The sequence below is a fragment of the Aythya fuligula genome, chromosome 11 (assembly GCF_009819795.1).
Source record: "Aythya fuligula isolate bAytFul2 chromosome 11, bAytFul2.pri, whole genome shotgun sequence".
NCBI classification, from domain to species: domain Eukaryota; kingdom Metazoa; phylum Chordata; class Aves; order Anseriformes; family Anatidae; genus Aythya; species Aythya fuligula.
Genome location: NC_045569.1, coordinates 9093640 through 9110489, shown reverse-complemented (window position 1 = coordinate 9110489; position 16850 = coordinate 9093640). Strand labels below are relative to the sequence as shown.

Sequence of the window (16850 nt, the reverse complement as noted above, 5' to 3'; positions counted from 1 at the left end):
GCGAGTGTCGCGATGCCCGAGGGCCCGGAGCTGGCCCTGGCCGGGCGCTACATCAACGAGGCGTGTGGCGGGCTGGTGTTCAGCGGCGGGGCCGAGCGCTCGGCCGTGGGCCGCGGCCCGGAGGTGCCGTTCCGCAGCGAGGCCTACCGCCTGGGCGCCGCCGCCCGCGGCAAGGAGCTGAGGCTGCGCCTGGAGCCGCTGGGCCCCGGCAGCCCGCAGGCCCTCGTCTTCCGCTTCGGCATGTCCGGGGGGTTCCGGCTGCGCCCCGCCGCCTCGCCGCCCCGCCACGCTCACCTGCGCTTCCTCACCCGCGAGAGCCCCCCGCGCGCCCTCTGCTTCGTCGACGCTCGCCGCTTCGGCTCCTGGCGCCTGGGCGACGCCTGGCAGCCCGGCCGCGGGCCCTGCGTGCTGTCCGAGTACCAGGCCTTCAGGTGGGGGGGAAGGGGCTGAGGGGAGGGGGCCGGGGAGGGGGTGGGGTGGTGTCCGTGCCCCTCACGAGCAGCGTCAGGGTGTCTCGAGGTGCTGCCGTGGCTGTGCAGAGCTTGCCGCTTTCATACCTGACACGGCAGCGGCTGGGAGCCCTTCCCATGGCTTCTCTCTGTGCCTTCTGGCAGCTCACAAGGCTCCGCTTGCTGCCTCGGTCCCCAGCTTTGAAGCCCCGGGCTGGAGGAGCAGCAGTGCGCAGGGTTGAGCTGAATCCACTCCCTGCCAGAGCACTTCCCTTGTGTGGGGGGACACGGGGCGCCTGTGCTGGGGTTCATCTTCCCTGGGCTCACAAGAGCAGTCAGGCATTGGGACGGGTTGCCCAGGAATGTGGTGGGGACACCGTTCCTGGGGGTGTTGAAGGCAAGGTTGGATGTGGTGCTTGGGGATGTGGATTAGTGGGTGATACCAGAGGTAGGGGGGTGGTTGGACCAGATGAGCTTGGAGGGCTTTTCCAACCTCAGTGGTTCTGGGATTCTTCTCTTTGCTGCTTTGCCCGTTACGCGAGGACAGTTTTGGCTGCTTTGTGGAGGCTGCGTGCAGGGCTTCTGCCCTTGGGGGCAGTAGCATGGCTGTGTCCCAGTGCACCAGCCTGATGCTCGTGCTCTGTCGCAGGGAGAATGTGCTGAAGAACCTGGACGACAAAGCTTTTGACAAGCCCATCTGTGAGGCCCTCTTGAACCAGAAGTACTTCAATGGGATCGGCAACTACCTCCGTGCTGAGATCCTGTACAGGTGAGGTGCATTTCATAATAAGGCTTTTTGCTGAGCTGAAACCACACCGTGTCCAGCCTCTTCTAAGGCCAAACCTGGGTGCCTTTGCCTACCGTGCTAAGCTGTGTCAGAAACGAGAGGTCAGGCTTGTGACGGGTGGACTCTCTCAGGTTGAAGATCCCTCCCTTTGAAAAGGCTCGGACGGTGCTGGAAGCCCTGAAGCAGCAGGAGCAGGAGAGGAGGAAAAAGGTGGGGAATAGGTGGGAACAGGCGGTGCTTTCACGGCTCGGCATTGCTCTGGTCTGCCAGGCTCAGTCCTGGGAGCCTCTTGCCTTCTGTGCAGGGAGCCACACTGAGCTGAGAAACATCACTGAGGGGTTTGGGCTTAGCAACGTGGCCGAAAAGGGGCTCAGGCTGCTTCTAGACCCTGGCTCAGCTGGGTGTGAAACTCTGGTCCTGCTTTGTGCTCAGCGGGGCGCGAAGCTCTGCTTCAGCTCTGCTGACATGGCCAAGGGTTCGGGCTGGTTTCCGTTCACGGTTGGCTCCCCGCTCTGATGGGGCAGAACCCCTGCAGCATTCACACAGCCCTCCTCTGCCCGCACCGCTGTCAGGAGGTGTTTGCTTTTGGGGGACAGCCTGGACAGGTCTGGGGGGGTGCTCACTGCAGTCACTGAACCTTTTCTGCTGCCTGACAACCCCTGAGCCCTTTCCCATCCTGGCAGCTGGTGTTTTCCCTTCACAACTACACTTCTTGCTGCATGGGAGCTCTCCCAGCGAGCTTGGTGTTGTCTCCTGCCACAAACCCCCGTGTCTGAGCACGCCTGCCCCTCCAGTGGAGCGGCAAATGTGTGCAGCCCTTCCGTAACCTCACCTGGCCGTGCCACCGAGCTGTGGCAGCTCCCTGGCCACGTGCCTCCATGCTGTGCTCACGCTCAGCTGCACCCATGCCTTCAGGGAGCATCTTGTGTGTTTGGTTGAGAGAGGGTAAAGAGGAAGGGGTAAGAAAAACAAACAGAAGCTTAAAACGTCGGGGGGGAGGCTGCAGTAGAGCCTAATCTCATGGCTTTAGGGTAGAGGGGGGTGGCTGCTTTAAGAAAGCCTGAAAACAAAACAAACAAACAAACAAAAACCACGTCCTGAGGGTTGTTTTCACAAACTGCTGGTGCTCCTGTGTGCTGCCCCAATTTCCTGTCCTGGTGGGGTTTGGCAGCTCCTCCTCAGGGGGCGAGGGGACATGGGGATTCGGGGGGTGAAGAGACCCGCAGTGAGGCTGAGGTAGCTGCCAGGTGACTTCCCTTCTCTGCCCCTGCAGAATTCTTCCCTGCCGCTGAGTAAGAAGCTGAAGCTGAAGCGGGATAACCCGGATCTCCTGGAGCTGTGCCACACGGTGCCCATGGAGGTCGTGGCAGCGGGTGAGGCTGCAGGGCTGGGAGCTGGGGGACGGGGATGGCTGGCAGGGCCTGGGCTGGGCGCTGGCAGGGCAGAGCTCCCTCCCCAGCTCTGTTTCTCTGCCCCTTCTCCTCTCTCCCTTCCCAGAGAAAAACCTCCTTGACCCAGACCACGCAGACAACCACACCGCCTTCAAGAACTGGCTGCAGTGTTACGGGGTGCCTGGCATGAGCTCCCTGCGCGACCACAACGGCAGGACCATATGGTTCCAGGTGGGCTGGGGGTCTCTGCCTGGGGCTGGGCGCCCCCACCACCCCCTCAGGGGGACACCAGCTCGGCTGCTGCTTCTTGTGACCCCCCGCGTGGTGCTGTGTCACCGGGAAGCTCCCTTTCCAGCAGCCCGCTGTGCTGGAGGTGCCCGGGGAGCGATGGCAGCCCGGTCACTGCTCTGTCCCCTTCCTTGCAGGGTGAGCCCGGCCCCATGGCTCCCAAAGGTGAGTGCCCTCTGCTCCCTGCGGGACCTGCTCCTGCTCTGGGAGGGCTGGAGGAGGAAGAGAACCACTCACAGGCTCTGCTGGGGAGGCAACTGCTGCAGTTATTGGGGCACTCAGGCCTGTGGCACTGGGGGATGCAGCCCGCCGTGCCCCTGGCTTCCTCCCAGCACCCACTGGGTGCTTTTCCAGGCCTGCAGCCACGTCCTGTCCTCACCTGAGGGTGGTGGGAGGGGAGAGGGAGCCCCCCTGAGTCCTTCCTACAGCCCCCATTGCCTGAACGGTCACGGCCTCCTCCCCCCTCACCCCAACCCCAACCACATCTTCCCGTGCAGGTCAGAAGTCCCGCAAGAAGCGCGCTGGCCCGAAGGCAGACCCTGACGCTCCGACTGCTGAGGTAGGGATGCTTTGGGGCTGGCGTGGCTCCTGCTGGGACCAGAGCTTGTCCCAGGTCCTCAGGCTGCTCCCCCAGGCACCGCGGGGCTTGTCCCAGGAGTTCCCAGGCTGCCAGCAGGCCGGGTGGTGCAGGAACCCTCCTGTTCCTCCAACACGTGCACCTTGCTGCTGCTGCTAAGCCCTGGCTCTGTCTGCCCAGATCACCACACGTGCCTCCAAACGGCGCTCCAGGCGTGCAGAGACCCCCGCAACGTCAGCTGTGAAGAAGGAGGAAGAGAAGGAGGAGGAAGCAGTGCCTGACCCACCACGGAGGGGCCGTGCCCGTGCGAGGAGGGCAGCAGCTGCCGCTCCAGCCTCCCCCAAGCCCGAGGCTCCAGTCAAAGCGACAAGACGCCGGGCGTCTGCACGCAAGGGCGCAGGTGAGGCGGTGATTCCCTGAGTTCTGGACTAGCACAAGCGTGTGCGCAGCGTGCCACAGCGACCGAGGGCAGGAGAGGAGCCAGCAGGGCTCTGCGGCACCAACCCTTCCCTTCCCCTTCTTGTTTCCCTCCCCACCTTCCAGGTGCAGCCCCCGCAGTGTGAGCACCACAAGCTGCCTTCCTCCCAGCTCCTCCTCCTCCAGCATGGCACTGCCTGGGCCCCAGGGCCACCTTCAGGCACGGCCATTACAGCCTCAGGGCTGGGGGCAGGCTGCGTGCCTCCCCTGACGGTTTTTAGTTTTTAATCATGTTCTCTAAAGCCTCACTGCTCTGGCTTGGGTGTGGGGAGCAGTTCTTCAGGACCACAGACTTTGGGTGCTGTGTCGGTGCTGTGTCGCTCTGACTCTTCTTCTCCCTAACTGTAGTTCCTCATCCTTTTCTGACTGCTCCCTGGATCCCTGAGCCAGCCCTTTTTAGCTGCTTAATAAAAGTATTTTGTGTAAGAAATCACCATGCCTGCCTTTTTTGGGCTGGTACCAGCCCCTCCCTGCAATAGGCTGGAGCAGGCTCTCTCCCCACTCTACCCCCAACCCCAAAAACAGGTAAGTGCTGCCTCCCCCACCCCAGAGTGTGAGCCCAGGGCGGGAGACACTACAGGAGAAGCGAAGGCAGCTGGAAATAAGGTAAGAGGTTGAAACATATTTTTACATAATTCTTTTATTTGTGGAGAAGAACAACTATAATGTTTTTACACTTGCTCCCGCCTTGCAGCTGGGTGCTGCTTTGGTCTGGAAAGGACAATGGCTGCGACACGCAGCCAGCACAGAAAGCTGCTCCCCAAACCCCCTGGTTAGGCAGGGGGCAGACTTACTGCTCCTTCCATGAGGAAATGGAGCTGTTTTCCTGAGCTTTGTGGGGGTGGGGGGGGAAGACTGCTCTTCCCTGGAACTGCTCTTGGGAAATCTCATGGGACTGTGGGCAGTAAAAACGCCCGGTCCTTGTTCGTCCCCAACCCAGGGAGAGGGCTCCCAGCAGCTTTGGGCTGTGAGTCGAGCTCCCAGCATTGTCCCAGGTTGCTGTGGCACCAAAAAAAATGGGACTGAAGGCATCACTGCCTCAGAACCAGGAGGACGGAGAGCACCTGGAAGGGGGTGAAGGAAAGCCTCATGCCCTGCTGCTCCAGCACCAGGTGCTTCTTGGCAAGCGGCCGCTCCAGGAGGTCACAGCTGGGGAAGAAAGCAGCTGGTGAAACTACAGCCACGGATCCGCCCGCGCCCAGCCCTGCAGCAGGACTTACAGCACTGCCTCCTGAACGGGGAGGGAGCTCCGCAGCCAGGTGACAGCCGTGCTGCCGTGCGCCTCGTACAGCCGCAGCACCAGTGCGTCGGGCCTGTCCTCAGCCTTCGGGGACACAGCACAGAGAGAAACTCAGCCCCAGGGGACGGGAACCTCGGGGGACAGCCAGACGCAGGCGGTCACGGCTGAGCTGCTCTGACACGCCAACGAGGGGGTTCCCAACCATGCTGAACAAGTGCAGCTTAACCAGGTTGGGTAACAAAGCGTCCCCTCCGCCTCCCCGCTCCGTCCCAGGGGACTCGCCTGCTTGACAGTCTCCAGAACGACGGCAGGTGAGCTCACGGAAAAGGCACTCCAGGCTGGGCACTGGGCATGGCCGGCTGGGACCGCGTGGAGGGGAAAATTCAGGTTGTAAGCGCACTGGATCACACCCGCATCCTGGAAGGAACCTGCAGCACCAGAACCTCGGGTCAGCCTCCATGGACACGCAGACGGGGCAGTCTGTGCTCACCCCGAGGCTCGCTGGGGCACTCACCCTGGTGAGGCAGCACGGCGTACGTGAACCGGTGCTGCGTGATATCGGCCGTGGCGTCAGGGGACTTGGGTGCTCTCAGCCTGAGGGAAGAGAGGCAGGGGAGATGGGCATCGCCCAGTCCTCTTCCTCTGCCACACAGCCTGCAGCACCACGACAAGACAGCTGCCTCCCCCCTCTATGCTACTCTGAGACCAGGCCCAGAGGTGGAAGCTGATTTCTGGCAATGGACTGTGGACAAGGTGTCCCAGAAACTAAAACCAACCTCTGAGGGTTGGTTTCCCATGGTTTTCATGGTTTCCCATGAAACTCGCAGCTTGAGCTGAAACACAGAGTTTCTCTGAGGTTTGCATGCGTATGGAACGTCACCATTCCTTCCCCCTCCTTTAAGCCTCCCTTCCTGGGGCATGTTTTGGCCAGCAACAGAAAAAGTAATTGCTGCAAACCTGATCTGATCTCTACGAAATTATCTATGAGCATAAGGAATTACATTCTCTTAGTCAACTTGAATTAAGTCAGCCAAAAGGTTTTAGAAGACGGCCACTTTGGCTAATCCCAAACTATTTCCTTGCTTACTACGATCGTTCAGGCCCAGGCGCTGCCCTGATTTGAAAGGGACACCTCAGAAGTCGAAGCGATCACTGCAGCTCCGCCACCGCCCCGGCCCCACTCACAGCGAGAGGCTGAGGACGTTCCCGCGTGCTGACGCCCCGTACTTGCTGTCATTCAGCACCGCCACCCCAAAGCCGTGCTCGGAGAGGTCCATCCACTTGTGAGCCCACACCTGCAGGAGGCACCACGGGACGGATCTGCCACACCAAGCTGCTGCCTGGGAGGAAGAGCAGCCCCCTGCGGGAGGCGCAGCCTGGCCCTGGGAGCAGATAAACCTCTCCTCTCACCTCGAATCGGGCCCAGTCCCACGATGTGTTCCAGTGCGTTGGCCGCTGCATGTGCCCAAACTGGATCTCGTAGGTGGCGTTCGTGCTCCGGACCTGCACGGGGAACTCCACCTTCAGGAACTTGTGGGATTCCTTCCAGTCGACCTAAATGTCATAGCAGAAGGGCATGGTCAGAGGGGTCTGGCGGGCAGAGACCGCACTCATCTGCCCCCAGCGCACAGCAGCCAGCTCCCAACCAGGCCCAAGAACTGTACAACAGCCCTGGAGCTTGAAAATGGGTGAAGTGGAATCTGAAAATGGGTGAAGCGATGCTCTCTATGCCATTCCGTCCCTCAGGGGACCTAATGCAGGGTCCTCACAGGCAACAGGAGGCTCCAGAGGAGGAAACGAGGGGAAACAACTCTGAAGCACAGTTCAGCTTCCCGGGGCCCTGCCTGCACACCACACGTCCCTAACGCAGCAGCTGCTGGCCGTACCTCGGTCACGAAGCGGACATACGGGCACGCGGCATCCAGGATGATCTCCTGGGTTAAGGTGCTGCTTTTCCCGACCTGCAGAGAGAACCTTGCACTTGCCCGCAGGTCCCCTGCCAGGATGATTTTCAGAGGCTTCAGCATCGTTGTCACTGGCTTCCTAGAGAAAGGGGTAAAGGCAGAGCTGGTCCCCGCAAGGAAGATCCAGGATCCCAAATCAGGCACTGGCTTCTCCAGAGCGAATGCCCAGAAACAGGAGAGCTGTTGAGGTTTTGTTACAGCTAAGACTGACGGTGAGGCAAGAAACTCAAAGCAAAGTGAGAATCCAAGTGCTGCATGCCCTGCTCCTCTACCTGGTTTCCAGGTGGTAATCCATCACGTCCCAGGCATCCCAGTACAGGGGAACGTCATCAAAGAGAGCAAACTGGTTGGCACAGCAGCCATCTGCAACTGCCTCCCTGGAGCAGAGAAAAAAACACCTTAAAATCTGGCACTTGTGAAGGGTTTACACAGAGAAAAAGGCCCAAGGAAAGTCTGAGGAGCCTGGTTCCAGGCACCACGTGAGGGACAGACCTCTCAGAGTCTGCCAGACGAAGAGAAATCAGGCGGCCCATTGCATCCAGGCGGACCGCAATCACCCCATTCTCCATGGTGACAGAGCCATCCTCCTGGGGGAAAAGGACAAGCAAAGCCATGACTTCATGGGGCAAGGTGGACACCAAGGCCCCAGTTGTAAGTGTAAGCTCACCCACTCCGTCACTGTCACGGGCTGCAGGGGTGGCAACGGCTCCCTCACTATCGTGTAGCCCATGCTGGGGGCTGTCACCAGAGCTGGAAAGGAAAGAGGCTCTGCTTCAACATCCTCAGACCCGTGCCCTTTTAAGAAGCTCAGCTACAAAAGCTCCCCCCGTGTTAGACAAACCTAAAACCTCTGCTCCGGTTGGCTCAGTCCTGGAGATCACCTCGGTCCGTTCCCAGGGCAAAGTGTTCAGCACAAGGGTACCCTCGGCATGCCCAGACTCTGGCTGCAGCAGGTCCCTGCATAAGGACTGCACAGCTTCCTCCTGCAGCTGAGCACCAGCCCTGCGGATCTCTGAGGGAAACAAAAAAAAAAAAAAAATTAAAAATAACTTTTAAAAAGGCCTGAATTCAGCCCAGGCAGGTAGTTCCTCCTATCTGGTGCTCCTGTGCAATGTACACATACTTTAGCTACTTCCAAGCTACAATTACTAATTGTTCTTAATATTAATTAATATTATCTATTAAGCAATTAAAGTTTACAATTATTAACTTTGTTATTACAAGGCTACAAGGAGCTCTGCCAGTTCAGCTGGAAAACTGCTGAGCTGTAATAAAAGATGTTGTATCTGCTCCTGGGCACGAAGGAGCTGATTTCAGTTCCCACCTTTGCTGGGGTCTCTCCTAGCGTGCAAACAGCATGCAAAAACTCAGTAATCAGTGTGTTTTGGTAATTCCCCAGCCTAATTAGCACAATTACTGACACATGACTGTCCTGCACAGGTTCAGCCTATGGTGCCAGGCAATCCAAGACTGAAACGTCTGCACCAGGCAAAAAGCAGTGTGGTCTAGGAGGTTTAAGCATCCTCCTTGCCCAAATCCCTGCTCACCTGCATAGTATTGCAGGGCATCCTCAACCACAAGCTGGATACAGCTGCCTGGCAGCACGTCATGGAACTGGTTGAGCAGCAGCAACCTAATACAGAAAAGAATGATGTGAAAAGGCTCTGTGGAGAGCAGCAGGCTTGCTGGAGCTTACCAAGCCCTGCTTGCAAGATGGACAAACCTAGTAACTGTTCCCTGTGCCCCCACTAGGAAGTAATTGGGAGAACAAGATTTTTTGCATAGCACCCTTTAAATCCCTTTATGTTAGGACTTGTCAGCTGTCATCTTAGCAAACCACAGCCATGGGGAGTATGAGCTATTTTTTTTAATCCCTTAGGGCTAGCAGATATATTGCTGCACAAGCTCAGACAAGCCAAAACTGGCCAAGGATAGGCTTGGGTTGGAAATGAAGTTTCCAGCCAGGAGAGCAGGAAGAGCTTGGATCTCCCAGTGGCTTTGGAGTGAGGGTTTGAGGATTTCAGTGGAAGAAGCCCGGCGCTGTGACCCTTTCCAGGCGGAGCCCCGATCAGTGGCTGGAGGAGCAGTGTGTGTGCAGCCATCGGTGCTCGCGTGTGCCCCCACCTCCAGAGCCGCTGCAGCTGGCTGCCAGGGTACTGGAAGGAGCTGTCCTGTGCCAGAGCCAAGGCGCTGAGAACTTCCACGTCGTGGAGGATTTGCTCGCACTCCCGATTCCCCTTCTTTATCTAGTGCCAACCAAGAAGAGAAGGAAGATCCTTAGGAAGTCTGGAGCTCCGAGCGGATCGCTGACACCAGCAGCAAAATGCCCAGCTCCACACAAGGAGGCTGGTGACTTGGAGGTGTCCTGAGCTGCCGGCACCAGGGGAATTTTTTCCACAGGTCACCCTGGCTTTCAGCCCCACAACTCCCAGCACAGGGCACGGCTTAATGCCAGGCCAGGCTCCTCCTGTCTGTTCCCCCCTTACTCCTCTTCACCCCACCTCTGCAATGATCAGGGCCCTGCTAAAGCACAGGACAAGGCAGTTATTGACCAAGGTGGCCCTGGCTTCCTTCTCCCTCTTGGAAAAAAGTCTGCTAAAAGACTAACAATCAGCTTTGGCTTGGGGAGGCCTGGCTACAATGTGGCTTCCACAGTGAAGACCTAAAGGGAACCCTGGAACTGCCTGCAGAGGGGCAGAAAGAACCGCGAGCAGCCTGCATCCCGCAGTCACCTGGGCCTGGGTGGTGTACGTGCCGTTGTGCAGCTCGAGGAAGAGCTCCCCCACCCACGTGCACAGCTGCGACGACTCCTTCTCCAGGACAGAGAAAAGCCGGTCGGGAGTGGACATCTGGACCCTGGGGGAGGGAGGTACAGACAGCGACGGGTCAGGAGGGAAGCGCACGAGCAGCTAGTGCTGTATCCTCACCAGCAAAGGTGACAGGCACAGAAGTGAGGCACCAGAAACCCCAACGGATCTCAAAGGGATGGCTCGTGGATGGCTGAGGACAGAGGTGTAAACCACCACAGCACGGTGGAAACAAAGGAAACCTTCAGCTCAGAAATCCCCCCAAAATGCAAACCGCAGGCAGGGCCAGCGGAGTGGTGAGGGGTCCTGTTGAGGGGCAGCAGCTGGCCGACACCCTGCCTTGTTGCCAGATGAGTTTTCCCCAAACCAGGCTCGGCAGAGCTTTGAGCTGCATTTTGTGGACGCAGCTGCTTTGGCAGAAGCAGTGGGACCCTCTGGAGGCTGTGACGAGAGCTCTGTTCCTGCAGAAGGCGAGGGGAAGGGAGCTCTCTTACCTCGGCAGCCCGTCTGTGTCACGCATCCTCTTCATCCTGTCCAGCATCTTCTGCGTGGGGCCCCCTCCTCCGTCTCCAAAGCCGAAGAGCACAGCGCTGTGGTTCACACGTCCTTTATCCTTGTTGTTCTTCACTGTTTTCAGCATCTAGAAGGAATTTTGCACAGCTACACTCCCCCGGTACCCAGCCCCAGCTCCCATAGCTCCATACAAGAGAGCTGTGCCAGCCTTTGAGGTGCAAAGTCTGGCCGTGGCCCTCTTCCCCACCCCAAACCACAGGAATCAGGCACGGACACATCTCAGAGGCAGGCACCTGACTGCCAGGCACCCTAAAATCCTTTGTCCAGCATCCCCACTCCCTTCCCAGGCAGTGCCCTCCCCCAGGAGCCTCAGATCTGGTCCCATGAGGCTGGCATCGGGCTTCACGTGCAGATTTGGCAGCCCCGCTCACCTCCTCCACTCGCCCAAGCATCCCATAGGAGTCACCAGGGGGGAAATGGGTCAGCACTCGGGAACCATCGATGCCTTCCCAGAAAAAGGTGTGATGCTGCAGGGGAAACAAAGACAAGCGCGGTGTCTCTACCAGCCTCCCTGTCCCACAGCGTTAAAACACAGCCCATCATCCCCAGGAGTTCCCAAAAAGAAATCTGTGCTCATGCCAGAGCCAGTGAGCCATTAACTAGCCCCTCGCTCAGCGTCTCAAGTCTCCCAAACTGATCTCCCCCACAAAGGTGCGTACACAGAGCATGTTTCAACCACCTCAAGGCAGAACTCGTACACTAGAAGCCCACACAGACAGGTCACAGCTTCCTGTCTGGGGGGTTATTAGGAGCAAAAGAACACCCCGAGGCAGCAGTTATGGGCAGCCAAGCTGGGATCACTGCGTCCCCCCTCCCCTAACGCCCAGCAGGACGCTGCTACCACCATAAACCGGTCCCAGCTTTGAGTTTTTGGGAGAAGAGCCTGCGTCTGCTGAGCTGAACAACTGGCTGTGGAAGAAAGGGGCGAAGCCTGCAGACAGACCCCGGCACAGCTCACCGGGAAGGCGTTCACCAGGTTCCAGCTGAGCTTCTGCGTGAGGAACCGCCCGATCCCACAGCCACGCATCAGCTGGGGCAGCTGGGCCGAGTACCCAAACGTGTCCGGGAGCCAGAACTGGGAGCAGAGGAAGAGAAACACGCGAGTCACACACACCACAGCCTGAGCTCGGCTGGGGTGTCCCGGCAGGAAGGCCCCAAGCCCTTCTTGCACAAGGGACACCGAGTCCTAACCCTGTGCTAACTGGCAGGACACGCTGGGGACTGGGCATTCACTCATCACAGCTTTAGCTGCCAACAGCAGAGCTACGTGAGGCACCCAGAGGTGCTCTCTGAAGGCGAACCATCAAGAAACCCCCGAGCACAGCAAGGGGTGGAAGGAGACAGCGTGCAGAAGAGCAGGTACCTCCGAGCAGATCCGGCCAAACTGCTCCTGGAAGAACCGCTGGCCCTGGAGGAACTGCCGCACCATGGCCTCCCCGCTGGGCAGGTTCCCGTCCTGGGGGCAGAGCACATCAGGTACCGAGCCAGGCACGGGGAGAGGGCTCCCGGGTGCAGCCCCACTCCCACCCTGTCACCCTGCCCGGGGAGGATCTGGACAGGGTGCTACAAAAGGGCAGCAAAGGCCCTGCTGTGCCCCGTCCCAGCGCCAGGCCCCAGAGGGATGGCACAGGAAGGGCTCAGTGAGCTCCCCACGCTTCTCACCATTTCCACCCAGGTGCCGCCGACAGGAATGAACCGTCCCTTTGCCACGTAGTCCTGAATCTGGGCGTAGAGCCCCGGGTACCAGCTCCGCACCCACTCGAACTGCTGCGCCTGCCAGAGCACAGAGGACAGTCTCAGCTCCCACCACACCTCCGCACAGGGTGCTGCCGGTCACCTCTGCTCTTGTCTGGAGTCACGCTGCAGAAGCAGCACGCCACAAGCAGAAGAAAAGCTCCTCAGAGAGCTTGGCAACAACCCCTGACACTGCCCAGAGCAACCCCCTCCTGACCCAGACGTTTCGGAGGGAAAGAACTCACCTGGGAGCAGACGAAGGTGAACTCGGGGTTGCTCTCCATCAGGCGGATAACCGTGACCCAGCTCCGAGCACATTTGCGGATGGTCTCCTCGTATGGCCACAGCCAGGCTGCAGGGACAGACACAGCCCCAGCGCAGTTATCGCTCGGCACAAATACCCACCTAAAGGCTCCTCTGGGAACGGGGCTGTGCTGCCCTTCAAGGATCAGGCAGGGAAACGCTGAGACCGAAGCCCCCTGCAGGGACTGAAAACTGAAGGCTGAAGTCCGACAGGCAGGAGAGGGTGGTCTGTAACCCAGCCCTCAGCAGCAGGGGCACAGCAAGCCAGACGTGCCCAATCCAACCAGCTGTGTGACAGCGCAGAGCCCCTTCCCTTCCCTCGGGGCTCGCTGCCTGGAGCTCGGGGGCAGCCAGCAGGGAGGGCACGCCGTGCTGCTCTCACCGGAGTCGATGTGGCAGTGCCCCATGGCATGGATGGTGTGCTGGCTCTCGCCGTTCTTCTGGCTGAAGACGGCCGCCGCCAGGCTGCGGGCAGCAGGGAAGGTGGCCGGGTCGGTAACGTCGCACACGTTCACCATCTGGTTGGCGGCGTACAGCGCCTGGAAGCTCCGCTGGTTTTCCTCCCCGAGGAGCTGGGGTTGGGAGGAGGACAGCTTGACTCTGAGCTGAGGACAGCTTTCTGCACCCACGCTCGCCCCGGGGAGAACCTCCTGCCTCCTTCCAGCACCTAACACTGCCAGCGGTGCCAGGCACACACCACGTCCCCAGACACAGCCTGACATCTGTGCACGTGTCCTCCTAAAGCCAGGTTACACATACACCAATTACAGGGTGCTCTGGTCAAACAGATCCTGTTTTGGAACAGGAGACGGGTGAAACAACCACCTGTGGCTTCTGCCCGTTTGGTTTTCTTCTGCTCTAGACAACATCAATTATGCTCAAGCAGCCGGAGCAAATACTTGTTCCTCCAGAGCCTCCCAGTGGGAGGACACGTCTTGGAACAGCAGCAGCAGCAGGGGATAAAATGAAGGAGTTGTAGAAGGAGGTGGGAAGGATGACAGAACGGGTGCACAGACCTTGGCCATGTCCAGCAGTATCTCCAGATCCACCAGCAGTTCGTAGACATCCCTGTTGAAGACGACGAGCTCAGCCTTGCTCACGGTGAACCTCCTGTCAGGGTCCGGAGGCGCGATCATGGTGCCCTTGCCAGCCCCAAAGAGCCCATTGCAGGCCAGCTCCACGTAGAGCGTCACACTGCGGACACGGGGACACAGCCATCAGGGCAGAGACCACGAGCACGCAGCTGGGGAGGCTCAGTCCCACCCCACAGCAGGACCCCAACCCCAGCACCTGGCAGACCCACCGGGCGCACCGATGGAGGTTTGGGGGTCTCGTGGCTGCCAGAAGTCCGAGATCCCCCGGCAGAAGGGGGTGCAGACAGGCTGACCGCTCACCTGTGGGGCTCCGACTCCTTCAGGCAGCTCGTCAGGATGTAGCTGGTCTTCTCACCTTCCTTCGTCAGCCCCTGCAGGGGAAGGCAGCACGTTCAGCCCACAAGCCCACGACAGCGGGCTTGACAGAGCAGCTGGACGCACGGGGTCTGGTCCCGTGTTCTGTAGGGCCCTGCTTCCCCACAGAACAACCGGCGTGGAAACTGCAGGACTGAAGCTGACCTGCGCTAGTCCTGACAAGAGCCCAACCTGTTACTCTTGTCGGCACTGGAGACGTACATCTCACGCCCGGAGCTCGCCTACCTGTCTTGCAAGATATCTGATAATGCCTAAGCGAGGGATTTCCCGTTGGGACTACTTTGCAGACCAGAATTTTAACTCCTGCCGAGGAGTCAGCTCCTAGAAACGCTCAAACACACCAGCAGCTTGACTTTTGGGAATAAACTTCAGAAACAGCTCCCAGACCCTCTGTGGCCCACCACAAAGCACAGCAGGTGAACCTCGAGCCTCACCCTGTCTCCCACGCCCCGTCCCAGCTCCTACACAAACACTGCCCCCCTCACCTGTTTGCTTTTTATCTATTTTACAGAGTAAAGCCAAACAACCCTACAACTACACATCCTCTTTATGCTGTTCCTCACAATCACACCGTCCAGGCCTCCAGCTGTTCTTGTCCACACGTTATTCCCCTGCCATAACACCTGCAGACATCACTCCAAAGAGCAATAACGACCAGGAGGGGGTTTCTGCTGTCCCGTCAGAGGGGTGAGGGGGGTGACTGCTCCGCACAGCCCTGATCTGCGCCTCCTTACCTGCACGGGCTGGCCATCTCGCCACACCATGCCTTCCCCATCGCTCTCCCAGACGAAGTGCACCTCCTGTCCTGCCCACTCCGGGGGGATGCTCAGCTCCACCTTGAACCAGCAGGTCTCCCACCTGGAAACAGAGCACGGAGCCCCCTCACCTCGCTGAGGGGAGCCGCTCGTCCCCGGACGAAGCACAGCGGGGACACCGCACGCGTTTGGCGTGTCAGTGTGACAACGCTGCCTGGCCCAAGGCTTAACCACCTTTGTTTTAAGCAGTCCCGTGCTGTTTTGCAGTACTCACGGAGGCCCGAAGGAGTCCCCGAGGGCGGCGGGCTGGAAGCGCTGCCCCACGGCCCGGCTGTAGGGGAGGCGCAGCGGGCTCTGGAAGCAGGAGAGCGCCGCGGGCGGGCAGCGGGCGCCGAGCAGCCTGCGGGGACACGGCCGGGGCACGGTACAGGGGCCGGGGCAGGCACCCCCGGCACCCCCCCGGAGCCCCCCGCAGCCCCCCGGGCCGGCTCGCACCTGCCCCGCAGGTTGCAGTCGGTGAAGTACACGGCGGACACGAATTTCTCCACACGCTCCAGCGCCGTCCGCCGGTGCTTCAACATGGCGCCCGCCGCCATGCCGGGCACCCCCCGACACCGCGCCTGCGCCCTCCTCCTCCTCTCGGTTGTAATTAAGCAATTAAGTGGCTGTAATTAACCGGGAGGGGGCGGCGAGGCCAGCAGCCTCGCCTCCAGGCCCTTAAGGGTCCCCCCTCTGAAGGAGGAAGGGGCAGAGCCCTGCTGGTTTAATGGACAGGCAGGCTCGCACAGACACAACAGAAACACTAAATAAAAAATAAACCCTTTTTCTTTTTTTTTTTTTCTTCTTTTTCCTTTCTTTCCTTTTTTTTTCTTTCAGTTATGGTACAGACTAGGTGGGGCCTTCCCACCAGGCCTGAAACCGTGCAGGTGCAGGCTGCAGGGGCAGCCCGGCGCTGCGCCCATTTTACAGCTGGGGAAGGGAAAGGGCCCCAGAGGCCCCTGTTCGCCTCCAGCCCACCTCCAGCATACACAGGGGGAAAAAAGGGGAGGGGATTAAGTGTGTAGGATGCTAAACCAAATACTTTAGAAGGGAAGGAGGCGGGTAATTTATTGCTAACAAGTGCTGCGTGGTCCCCCTGGACTCTCCCCCACTGAGCTCTTCCCCCCCTACGCTCTTTCCTCTCTTTTTCCCCTTTTTCCCTCTCTCCACAGGTGGCTCCTGCCAGATCAGCCTTCTGCAGCCCCCAAGGGTACCCCCAGGGCTGCCCCCCTCTTGGCACACAGCCGCTGCCCCAGCTCTGCCCACCCGCTCCAAAAAGCCCTGGCAGAGGTTGAAGCAGCAGCAAAACCCCGCGCCAAAACACCAGGGGCAAATCTAGTGTGCTTAGAGCCTGGTTTGTGCAAGGAGAACTGCCTCCTGTGAGGTGGATAGATAGTGCAGTTGTCTGGTGTGGCTTACAAAGTCCATGCCAACTTTGTTTTAAAAGCAAAATCTTTCCTCCCATACGTGGATTTCACTAGTGAAATGCACTGACACCCACTCCACCCCTTGGCCTTCTCTTGCATGCGTACACAAACGCACACACGGAGCAGCTCTGTCAAAGGCTGTTTTGGTACTTAGGATGTTTTCTTCAATACTGAGAGGGAAAAATACACCAGCACAATCAACCCCAGCTATGTAGCTCAGCAACGCTTCCCAAAATTGAAGGTCCTTGGAGCTGGAAGACTTAAGTGGATAAAAATTATCCACCGGGAGAAAAAAATAAATAAATAAATAAACTAAAAGTTATATAATATATATTTATATATCTCAACAGACTGCTCATACCTTGGTTGCATTAACCGCAAAACACACGCGCTGCTTCTGCTTCCTCCTCTGGGATTGTGGAGCCGATCGCCAAGCGGTTGGACGTGCCCCCTCTTCCCCACCCCAAGCGCACGCTGCACGGCGCCTTTCAGGCCAGGGACAGGGCTGCGGGTGAGCGAGCGTCTTCCTCCAGTAAGAACAAAGACATCGTTTTTATTTACAAAAAAAGG

At 58.9% G+C, this 16850-nt stretch overlaps 2 protein-coding genes across 2 annotated transcripts; one reads left to right on the top strand and one right to left on the bottom strand.

Annotated features, from left to right (window-relative positions):
* The first annotated feature begins 12 nt into the window (after positions 1-12).
* NEIL1 (nei like DNA glycosylase 1) lies at positions 13-4367 on the top strand. Its single transcript, XM_032195068.1, has 9 exons — positions 13-431; positions 1099-1218; positions 1368-1446; positions 2510-2609; positions 2734-2858; positions 3053-3080; positions 3413-3474; positions 3673-3892; positions 4036-4367. Exons 1-9 carry the CDS (start codon positions 13-15, stop codon positions 4053-4055), a joined length of 1173 nt encoding a protein of 390 aa, XP_032050959.1. The 3' UTR covers positions 4056-4367.
* A 262-nt stretch (positions 4368-4629) lies between these two features.
* MAN2C1 (mannosidase alpha class 2C member 1) lies at positions 4630-15410 on the bottom strand. Its single transcript, XM_032195324.1, has 26 exons — positions 15310-15410; positions 15089-15214; positions 14794-14917; positions 13985-14055; positions 13607-13784; positions 12973-13162; positions 12533-12639; positions 12216-12326; positions 11917-12009; positions 11512-11628; positions 10925-11020; positions 10475-10620; positions 9906-10029; positions 9298-9419; positions 8721-8806; positions 8015-8185; positions 7841-7923; positions 7666-7760; positions 7446-7550; positions 7096-7252; positions 6620-6763; positions 6395-6504; positions 5724-5803; positions 5492-5637; positions 5190-5293; positions 4630-5118 (listed from the first exon to the last, which is right to left on the bottom strand). Exons 1-26 carry the CDS (start codon positions 15408-15410, stop codon positions 5001-5003), a joined length of 3105 nt encoding a protein of 1034 aa, XP_032051215.1. The 3' UTR covers positions 4630-5000.
* Positions 15411-16850: the final 1440 nt, after the last annotated feature.

Coding starts and splice junctions, on each gene's coding strand:
- NEIL1 (XM_032195068.1), top strand. CDS start 13: ATGCCCGAGGGCCCGGAGCTGGCCCTGGCCGGGCGCTACATCAACGAG. Junction 2,859..3,052: donor GCAGGACCATATGGTTCCAG/GTGGGCTGGGGG, acceptor CCTTCCTTGCAG/GGTGAGCCCGGCCCCATGGC. Junction 3,475..3,672: donor CTGACGCTCCGACTGCTGAG/GTAGGGATGCTT, acceptor CTGTCTGCCCAG/ATCACCACACGTGCCTCCAA.
- MAN2C1 (XM_032195324.1), bottom strand. CDS start 15,410: ATGGCGGCGGGCGCCATGTTGAAGCACCGGCGGACGGCGCTGGAGCGT. Junction 5,804..6,394: donor AACGTCCTCAGCCTCTCGCT/GTGAGTGGGGCC, acceptor CTCTTCCCTCAG/GCTGAGAGCACCCAAGTCCC. Junction 5,294..5,491: donor TTCTGGAGACTGTCAAGCAG/GCGAGTCCCCTG, acceptor GTGTCCCCGAAG/GCTGAGGACAGGCCCGACGC.